Source organism: Kogia breviceps, chromosome 6, assembly GCF_026419965.1.
Source record: "Kogia breviceps isolate mKogBre1 chromosome 6, mKogBre1 haplotype 1, whole genome shotgun sequence".
Classification (NCBI taxonomy): Eukaryota; Metazoa; Chordata; class Mammalia; order Artiodactyla; family Physeteridae; genus Kogia; species Kogia breviceps.
The window spans coordinates 147122113-147132662 of NC_081315.1; the positions used below are offsets into that span (position 1 = coordinate 147122113).

At 48.5% G+C, this 10550-nt stretch overlaps 1 protein-coding gene and 1 long non-coding RNA gene across 12 annotated transcripts in view; one reads left to right on the forward strand and one right to left on the reverse strand.

Annotated features, from left to right (window-relative positions):
- PIGG (phosphatidylinositol glycan anchor biosynthesis class G (EMM blood group)) overlaps nt 1-601 on the reverse strand; it is a 36896-nt gene extending 36295 nt beyond the window's left edge. For 2 of the 4 annotated variants that reach the window (XR_010841175.1, XM_067036883.1), the window contains exon 1: nt 219-516. Coding sequence is in view for 3 of the 4 variants with exons in the window: in XM_067036883.1 (XP_066892984.1) it covers nt 219-372 (154 nt within the window). In the remaining variant the exon portion in view is untranslated. Of the gene's footprint in view, nt 1-218 lie in introns of all 4 variants that reach the window. The other 2 variants (XM_059067386.2, XM_067036882.1) reach the window with 2 other exon arrangements.
- LOC131758866 (uncharacterized) lies at nt 554-6464 on the forward strand. 8 transcript variants are annotated; one of them, XR_010841182.1, is made up of 5 exons: nt 554-1196; nt 2873-2937; nt 3898-4069; nt 5148-5294; nt 6032-6464. It is a non-coding gene; the product is annotated as an uncharacterized lncRNA (long non-coding RNA). The 8 variants fall into 8 exon arrangements; XR_010841180.1 differs by lacking the exon at nt 3898-4069 and having other exon boundaries at nt 554-869; nt 1028-1196; XR_010841179.1 differs by having other exon boundaries at nt 554-869.
- The last annotated feature ends 4086 nt before the right edge of the window (nt 6465-10550 follow it).

The window sequence follows — 10550 nt, forward strand, 5'->3', positions numbered from 1 at the left end:
GGAGGATCTTAGTAGGGCTGGTAGGTGCTTGCCACAAACTTGTAGGATACATAAAAGGAGGCTGGAACGGTAAGAAGGAGACCCTAGGGGGTGGGGACCAGAATGGAAGAGACCACCCGGGAGCCGCGGGAAGAAGTCCAAGAGACGAGGATCGTAAGGAGGGTCCTCCGGGAAAAGTGGGGCCCGGGGAGCAGAGACGCCCGGGGAGCGGTCCATACCAGCCGAGGGTTCGGGCGCTGGGGTCTCTGTTTGGTGCTCCGTCTCGGAAAAGGAACAAACGGGAGCCGGGAAGAATCCCCGGAGGAAGAGCGCGACCCCGAGCACCTCGATCACTACGCAGCAGGCGGCGAAGGTCCCGGAGCCCAGCCGCATCGTGCCCACCCGCCGGGTCGGGATCCGGGTTCCCGTACTCCAAGTCACGTCTCGGCCAAAAGCAGCGGCTGCCGCCTCCAGCAAGCCACCTCCGAGCAAGCGCGTACGAGAGGTCCGGGAAAGGTGCCCGGCGTCCCCGCATCTGTCGTCGCACCGGAAATACGCGCCAGGGTCACGGCGCTTCCGGGGCGGGGCGGCCCTGAGCTCCCGGGCCCCTCGTGTACTTCCGGGGCGTCTGCCCGCAAGGCACCGCCAGCCCCTTGTTAACCTCTGAGCCCCTCCGGCTGTCTTGGGTTTATGGAGTCTATGCTGTGTGCCGTGCCTCCTGCCAGGAGCTGTCACGCATTTTGCTGCGTTTGCTCCTCAGCAGCCTGCTGAGTCAGGTGCCATCGCCCTGAGAGCCCTTGTGTGTCTTGGGCAGGTCTGTGCGGAGGACGCCGTCTCCGACCACGGCTTCGAGTTGGGCTGCCGTTACCTCGCTAAGTGACCTCCAGAAGGCAAGCAGACTTCCTGGGTCTGGGTTTCCCTGTGCGGGATTGGACCCAGGGACTTTCCTGGGGCCGCATCCAGACCCCTTTACTGCTTGGTGCCTCCATCTCCGGCTTCTGGGTGTGCTGGGGGCCAACAGCTCACAGCCACCCGCTTCTCTGAATAGTTAATTGTCCTTGGCTGACGGGAACTGCTGCGCCCTGGAAGTTATCCCTCCCCAAACACCTGGAGCTCATGACTGACTGGGGTTGCAGTATATAGGCCCAGCTCCTTTGCCTCCAAGAGAGTTAACTCGGGCTATTCGTGCTCCGAGCTCCTCTGGAATGAAGTTGAAGGTAGTCTTCAGCTAAGACCACATCCCTGCTGCTTTCTCCTGCTTTCTTCACATCCTCCTTCCCAGAGCCTTCCCTTGTTAAGGCTTACGCACCCTGCCTCCCTTCTAAGGCTCTCCTTTAAGGAGACCAGGCCCAAGGCAGACTCCAAGGTGTGTCTCCGAGCCTTAAATGTGATGAGTCTGTAACGAGTCAGTTTCCCCAAGCTCTGACGACGACAGTCTAAGCTTCTACCACCTTCTCACCAATACACACTAACCATGAATGTTAATAATAACCATTTAATGACGGCTGAGGTTTATCTAGTTTATCACCTGCCAGGCACTAGAGCAAGCCCTTTAAATGGGTTATTTTATTTGGTTAACACAAAAACCCTTTGAAGTAGGTAGTCTTATTATTTTTTATTGCAGACAAAGAAATGATGTCAGAATGTAAAGTAGCATATCCAAAGTAACACAGCTAAATAGCCACAGAGCCAAGATTCAGAGCTATTGGTCTGACTCTGAGCCTGAGCTTTGAATCTCCACACTTTGCTAACATCTCAGAAAAACAAAAAACATCTCCCTTCCAGTGCTTCTTGTTATGGGCCGAATTGGGTGCTCCCCAAAATTCATATATCGAAGGCCTAACTCTCAGTAGGTCATAGTGTGATTTTATTTGGAGACAGTGCTTTAAAAGATATAATTAAGTTAACATGAGGTCATTTGGGTGGGTTCTAATCCAATGCGACTGGTGTCCTTAGAAAAGAGATTGGGACACACAGGCACAGAGGGAAGATAGTGTGCACACATGGTGAGAAGGTGGCCATCTAGGAGCCAAGGAGAAAGGCCTGAGGAGAAACAAACACTGCCAACACCTTGATCTTGGACTTCTGGCCTTTGGAACTGTCAGAAAGTAAATTTCTGTTGCTTAAACCAACCAATCTGTGGTACTTTATTATGGTAGCCCTAGCAAATAAATACAGTCTGTATTAGAGTTATATCTCTTCATTTCAAATACCACAAACTTAGTAACTTAAAACTAAGTTTTATGATCTCAGTGTCTGTGGGTGAGGAACCTGGGTATAGCTTGTTGGGTCCTCTGCAGGGTTGCATTCGAGGTATTAGCTAGGGCTGTGTTCGCATCTGGAGTCTCAACTGGGGAAGGATCCAGTTCCACTCTCACTCAGGTTGTTGGCAGAATTCAGTTCCTTGCAGCAGTAGGACTGAGGTCCTGGCCTCCTGCTAGCCACTAGCCAGAGGCCACCTTTGACTCCCAGACACATAGGCCTCCCTAAATAGCCTTTGACGTTTCTGTGAATTAAAACTATGATGTTCTAGGTTTATGTATAAAATAGATAACTAGTGAGAACTTACTGTATAGCACAGGGAACTCTACTTGGTATTCTGTGGTGACCTGGATGGGAAGGACATCCAGGAGGGAGGGGATATATGTATACATAAGGCTGATTCACTTTTCTATACAGCAGAAACTGACACAACGTTGTAAAGCAACTATACTCCAGAAACAAACAAACAAACAAAACTCCTAGGTGACACAGAATCAGTGATCCCTGGGAATGCCTCTGGCAGTGTGTCCTTATTCAGCTGGGCATGGCTGGGGGAGATGCAGGCACTGGGTCGGAGTCAGACCTTACCGGGGCTGCTGAACATCTCTGTTCCTTTTCCTTTCCTGTCCAGGAGTGAGAATCCAGAATGATGAGAGACCAACCAGCAGGGGAAGGAAGTCCCTGGGAGGCGAGTTGGTCTGTTTATATTTTCCTTATTTTAGCATGCATTTTGTTATTGTGTGTTTTTGCTAGGAAATCACCAATTTCCTGTGGAATTCCAGTTTGATGCACTGGGTTTCTCTTATTTGAGTTTTAATTTTTCCTCTTTCCCTAGTTTTCAACAGAATTGTCACAATTAACGAACAAATATGGGTACCTTATTGTTAACTAAAATCCATATTTTATTTGGGTTCCCTTCGTTCTCCCATTTTCTGTCCTAGGATCCCATCCAGGGTATCACATGGCATTGAGTCATAATGTCACTTTAGTATGTTTTTGGCTTTGACATTTTCTCAGACTATCCTTCACTCGATGACCTCAGCAGTGTTGAGGTGGACTGGTCAGGTATTTCATAGATTGTCCCTCATTGAGATTTACTTGGTGTTTTTCCTGTGATTAAAATGGGGTCATGGGTTTTGAGGAAGCAGATCACAGGGGTAAAGTCCTTTCTTATGACTTTATATCATGGGAACATACATCAAGGCAACTTATCGCTGTTCATGTTAGCTTTGCCCTTCTGGCTCAGGTAGTGTTTGTCAGATTTTCCCCACTGTGAAGTTACTTTTTCCCTAAGTCTGTACTGTGTGTCTTCTTTAGGATGAAGTCACTGTGTGGCACCCACACTTCAGGAGAGGGGAGTATTTTATTTACCGTTGCTATGTAGTAACATTTGAAATTGGGCAGTTTGAGCCTCCAACTTTGAATTTCTTCTGAAAAATTGTTTTAGCTCTTTGGGGGTCTCTAGAAATTCCATGTTTTGGCGTTTCACATTTTGCTTCCCTTCACATGGATGTACCCCAGTTCGCTTATGCATTCATCTGCTGAAGACATCCTGATACCATTTAGGTTTAGACATTGAGTAGAGCTTCTGTGCACGATAGCATTCTTGTTTTTGTTTGGATAGAGTTTTACAAAGCAGTTGTGTAAATATTGTAGGTGTGATTGATGGATCTCAAGGTGTGAGACTTGTTTGGCTTTGGAAAATCCTGCCAAACTGTATCTCGAGACCGTCTACATGTTCCATCAGCGGTTAAGGAGAGCTGCTGTTGTTCCCCACCCTCCAGTGATCAGGGTCGTCATTGTGGGAGGAGGTTCGTAGTTCTAATAGGTCCGTATCGCTGTCTTGTTTTACTTTGTGATTCCCTAATGGTATATGATGTTGATCATGTTTTTGTCCACTTATTATCTGTTTATCTTCTTTGGCCAGCCATCTATTCAGATCTTTACCCATTTTTTTTTTTTTTTTTGGTGGTACGCGGGCCTCTCACTGTTGTGGCCTCTCCCGTTGCAGAGCACAGGCTCCGGACGCGCAGGCTCAGCGGCCATGGCTCACGGGCCCAGCCGCTCCGCGGCATGTGGGATCCTCCCGGACCGGGGCATGAACCCGCGTCCCCTGCGTCGGCAGGAGGACCCCCAACCACTGCGCCACCAGGGAAGCCCTCTTTACCCATTTTTAATGCAGTTGTTTGTTTTATAGTTCTTTGTATAATTTGAGTACAAATTCTTTATCAGATATGTGTTTTCCAAATATTTTTCTCCCAGTTTTTTGCTTGTTTTTCAGTTTTCTGAAAAAGGCATTTCACCGAGTAGAAATTTTTAATTTTATAAAGAACACGTTACTGGGATAAACCATAATGGAAAAGAATGTATATATGTGTATAACTGAGTCACTTTGCTGCACAGCAGAAATTAACACAACATTGTAAATCAACTATACTTCAACAAAAATAATTAATTTACAAAGAACATGTTATTAACATTTTTCCTTTTGTGCATTGGCTTTTTGTGTTGTGTGTCAAAAGTCAAACCTCGTGATCTACGTGACCAAACCCGTGGTCATGTAGATTTTCTTCTATGTTTTCTTTTATAGTTTTTATAGTTTTATATTTTAAGTTTGTCTGTGGACACTTTGGAATGACTTTTGGTATAAGTTGCAAAGTCTGTGTCTACATTCATTTCATTGCGTATGGTTTCTGATTGTTCTATACCTATTTTTCAAGAAGTCATGGCATATTTGCTGCCATATGTTTGAATTTCCAAACATCAGTGGATTCAGCAGAAGGGCCAGCAGGGAATTCGGTCTCCTCGGAACTGGGAGTGGGTGCAGCCTGCATTTCCCACTTTGCCAGCACAGGGTGACAAGCCCGCCCCTCTTACCAGTGCGCACCTGCCTTTTCTGCACACAGGCCTGGCCCTGTGCACTGCTGACAGGAGCCTGGCCTCCTCAGGAACCTCCAAGGATTTGGCTTCGGGACAATGCAGGGCTGCATCCACATTGAGACGAGCTTGGTTTCCTCAGGACCGGCTGGGAGGTGCCTCCATGGGAGAAAAAGGTGAGGAAAAAGTGGGGAGAAGCTTGCTGTGCTGACTGCGTGGTTGACTGCCTGGGGGTGGGTGTCTGTTTTCAGAGGACCCAGCAGAGGAGGGGCTTGATGTGGAAAACTGTGGGTTTTAGTGAGTTTTGTGTGTGGTGCAGTGTCCGGTGTCCTCCTTTGGCTTGTGATGTTCCATTTTCCAGGCAGTTTATTGAGGGGACTGTCCTTTCCCTGGTGTATGTCCTTGGCAGCTTTGGCATAAATTAACTGACCACATGTGTGTGGGCTTATTCTTGGGCTGTCTATTCTATTCTTATGGCCCCTTCCTCTCTTTTTGTGTCATTTCTACACCGTTTGGTTACTGTAGCTTTGTAATATGGTTTGAAGTCAGGGAATGAGTTTCCTCTCGCTGCTGTTCTCGTTTCTCAGGATCCCCTTGGCTGTTCATGGTCCTTTGTGTTTCCATACAAATGTCAGGACTGTTTGTTCAGTTTCTGTGAAAAATGCCTTTGGCATTTTTGTAGGAATTGCATTGAATGTGTATATTTGGGTAGAATGAACATTTTACCACTACTAATTCTTTCTAGCCATGAGCACAGGATATCTTTCCATTTATTTACGTCTTCAATTTCTTCATCAATGTCATAACATTTTCAGTGTGCAGGTCTTTCGCATCTTTGGGTAAGTTTATTCCTAGGTATTTTGTTCTTCTGATGTTACAGTAAATGGGGTTGTTTTCTTAATTTCTCTAATAGATTTTTTGTGGGTTGATGTGGAAAACTGGAATTAGAAATCCCACTGTTTCTACCACATCCAGGTCGTCCAGAACACCCAAGACAAGACTTCCCTTGTGGTGCAGTGGTTAAGAATCCACCTGCCAATGCACGGGACACGGGTTCGATCCCTGGTCCGGGAAGATCCCACATGCTGTGGGGCAACTAAGCCCGTGAAGCACAACTACTGAGCCCGCATGCTGCGACTACTGAAGCCCGTGCTCCACAACAAGAGAAGCCACTGCAATGAGAAGCCCTTGCATGGCAACGAAGAGTAGGCAACGAAGAGTAGCCCCCACTTTCCACAACTAGAGAAAGCCTGCGTGCTCTACAACTAGAGAAAGCCTGCGTGCAGCAACGAAGACCCAACATAACCATAAATAAATAAATAAATTTAAAAAAAATTTAAAAATAACTAGACTGTCTTTTCTAATCTGCATGTTTTCAGTGTACGATTCTTGTATACCTTTTTCCTCACCTCTATTGGAGGCTGATTCAGAACACACACAACCTCCTGGAGAAACTTGCCCCGACCCTGCCATGTACTGCCACGTAGCTGGCCTGGTACTTACTGAGTCACCAAAAACTTTTGTTCTTTACTTGATTCTTAATTCCTTTAGAATTCATTACTTTACTATTATAAATGTTTATTGTCCTTGTAGTAAATCTTTTAAAAATAAAAATGAAATATTGTACTTTAATCACTCCATAGATGAGTAATGAATGGATCACACTTGACATATGATTGTAATCTTTTTATAATTATTAAAGTAATGCACACGTGTTATAATAAATTGAAATATTACCTAAAGAAAAGAGGTTTGCCAGTCTCACCCCCAGAGGTGACCGTCTTAAATGGTTTGGTGCATCTCTCTCAGGGTCTATCTGTCTCTATCTCTGTCTCTGTCTCTCACAAGCAGATTTGTTTACATTTATGTTGATTTCACAGCTATGTGGTCTTACAGATGGGATCCTGGGTGCGGATGGTTGGTCCTCGTGCTTCTCACCTAAGAGGACCCTGAAGTCTCCACTGTAATCAGGGGAGTGGGGGCATTTGAGGGCATTTCCCTCAAAATACGCCTTAGTGACATATTGATTATTTTGAATTAATGTTACTTAAGAAAAGAGCCATGCAAGAGAGACACTTTTTACCTCTTTTCTTTTTCTTTTTAGGAAGAAATAAATCTCTCCTGTGAAAGGTGCCCCACCTGGGGGCTGAGACGTGAGGGTGGAGGGCTGCAGGCGTGCTGGCCCCTGCAAATCAATTCACTCTGGGAACCTTCTGTCGAGACTACTGAGGTGCCAGTTAGCTTTGTGATGACCAAAGCCAACTCCTCTCTCTGCCTGTTTCTGAGAAAAGGCCTGAGTCTGAGCCATTATAGATTCTCTGGATTTCTTGGCATATGGACTGACCCGCACCCTTTCATCCTGACAGACCCCTTGTAGAAACACCTTCACTTTAAGAGTTCTTTCACCTCGTCCAGAAAATAAACAACGCCCCCCCCCATACCCAACAAACAAGGAGACAGGTATCCAGCTGGCCTCCTACCTCAGCCACTTCAGAGAGCCACTCTCTGAGAAATACCTTAAGCTCAATGACATACCGCCGTCTCCCTTTCTCTGGCACCATGCCATGTCTGGGTGAGCCCCGTCTTATGTGGGCTCAACGGCACCGCTTAGATGAGCCGGAGACAGTACCCTGAAGTGGCCTGGTGGTACCTCCATACATTGAAAATGACCTACACACCAAGTCGGCCTTAAACATGGTGGTCCAGAGACCAGGGGTGTGCATGCACCTCTGATGAAATCGTTGCTCAGGAGACCCCAGCATCTATCATCCATCTTCTCCACGTTCTTCTGACCTTTGCTCTTCCTCTTTTCAGCTGATATCTTGCTAGATTGTTCATGGACAAATTAGATCCCATCTGGCAAGAGCAGAATCATCTTCCCAACACATGAGAAGAGAACAGGCATGGCCCGCACCCATCTTATCCTCCTCTGCCTGCCCAGCCCGTCATGTCAGAAATATGTGTCCCTCCTCTCAGAAGCCTAACCCCAGGGAAAGGACTTAGATGTAAAGGAAACCAGAATATTGTCTTGAGTTACGGACACTTCAAAAAACAAAGCAAGGGGGAGCGAGAAGATGGCGGAAGAGTAAGACGCGGGGATCACCTTCCTCCTCACAGATACATCAGAAATACATCTACACGTGGAACTTCTGCTATAGAACACCCACCGAACGCTGGCAGAAGACCTCAGACCTCCCAAAAGGCAAGAAACTCCCCACGTCCCTGGGTAGGGCAAAAGAAAAAAGAATAAACAGAGACAAAGAATAGGGACGGGACCTGCGCCAGTGGGAGGGAGCCGTGAAGGAGGAAAGGTTCCCACACACTAGAAGCCCCTTCGCGGGCGGAGACTGCGGGTGGCGGAGGGGGAAGCTCCGGAGCCGCGGAGGAGAGCGCAGCCACAGGGTGCGGAGGGCAGAGCGGAGAGATTCCCGCACGGAGGATCGGTGCCGACCGGCACTCACCCGCCGCGGCGGGCGGGGCTGGGAACTGAGCCGCGGGCGGATCCCAGGGAAAGGTCTGGGGTTGGCGGCGTGAACACAGCCTGAAGGGGTTAGTGCACCACGGCTGGCCGGGAGGGAGTCCGAGAAAAAGTCTGGAGCTGCCGAAGAGGCAAGAGACCTTTTCTTCCCTCTTTACCTCCTGCTGCGCGAGGAGAGGGGTTTAAGCGCGCCGCTTAAAGGAGCTCCAGAAACGGGCGCGGAGCTGCCGAAGAGACAGGAGACTTTTTCTTGCCTCTTTGCTTCCCGCGGCGCGAGGAAAGGGAATTAAGGGCACCACATAAAGGAGCTCCAGAAACGGCCGCGAGCCGCGGCTGTCGGCACGGACAGTAGAGACGGGTGTGGGACGCTAGGGTTGCTGCTGCCGCCACCAAGAGGCCTGTGTGCGAGCACAGGTCACTCTCCACACCGGCCCTCCCGGGAGCCTGTGCAGCCCGCCACCGCCGGGGTCCCGGGATCCTGGGACAGCTTCTCCGGGAAAACGCGCGGTGCACCTCGGGCCGGTGCAGCGTCACGCCGGCCTTTGCCGCCGCGGACTCGCCCCACATCCGTGCCCCCCCGCCCCCCCCCCCCCGCCGGAGTGAGCCAGAGACCACGAATCAGCTGCTCCGTTAACGCTGCTCCTTTGACCCCGCCCTGTCTGAGCGAAGGGCAGACGCCCTCCGACGACCTGCGCGCAGAGGCGGGGCCAGGTCCAGGGCTGAGCCCCAGGAGCTGTGCGAACAAAGAGAGGGGGAGGTCCCTCCCAGCAGCCTCAGAAACAGCGGGTTAAAGCTCCACAGTCAGCTTGAAGTGCCCTGCATCTGTGGAAAACCTGAATAGACAGCGAAATATCCCAGGTTGAGGAAGTGGACTTTGGGAGCAAGATATACTATTATTTTCCCCTTTTTTCTTTTTGTGAGTGTGTATGTGGGTGCTGCTGTGTGAGATTTTGTCTGTGTAGCTTTGTTTTCACCATTTGTCCTGGGGTTAGACCGTCCATTTTTTTTTCTTTAATAGAAATTTTTCTTCTTAATAATTATTTTTTTATTTTAATAACTGTATTTTACCCTACTTTATTTTGTCTTCTCCCCTTTCTTTCTTCCTTTCTTCCCTCCTTTCTTTCCTATTTCCCTCCTTCCTACCTTCCTCCCTTCCTTCCTTTATTCCCTCCTTCCTTCCTCCCTTCCTTTCTTCCTCCCTCCCTTCCTTTCTTTATTCCCTCCTTCCTTCCTCCCTTCCTTTCTTCCTTCCTTCCCTCCCTTCCTCCTTTCTTCCTTCCTTTCTTGCCTTTCTATTTTTTTCTCCCTTTTGTTTTGAGCCGTGTGGATTAAAGGCTCTTGGCACTCCAGCCAGGTGTCAAGGCTGTGTCTCTGAGGTGGGAGAACTAACCTCAGGACACTGGTCCACAAGAGACCTCTCAGCTCCACGTAATATCAAACGGCGAAAATCTCCCAGAGATCTCCATCTCAACACCAAGACCCAGCTTCACTCAAGGACCAGCAATGAACAGTGCTGGACACCCTATACCCAACAAAGAGCGAGACAGGTCTACAGCCCCATCCATTAGCAGAGAGGCTGCCTAGAATCACAGTAAGGCTACCGACATCCCCATACACGCCACCAGACGTGGACCTGCCCACCAGAAAGACAAGATCCAGCCTCATCCACCAGAACAGGGGCACTGGTCCCCCCAACCAGGAAACCTGCTCAACCCACTGAACCAACCTCAGCCACTGGGGACAGCCACCAAAAATAGATAGAACTACGAACCTGCAGCCTGCAAAAGGGAGACCCCAAACACAGTAAGATAAGCAAAATGAGAAGATGGAAAAACACACAGCAGGTGAAGGAACAAGATAAAAACACACCACACCTAACAAATGAAGAGGTAATAGCCAGTCTACCTGAAAGAGAATTTAGAATAATGATGGTGAAGATGATGCAAAATCTTGG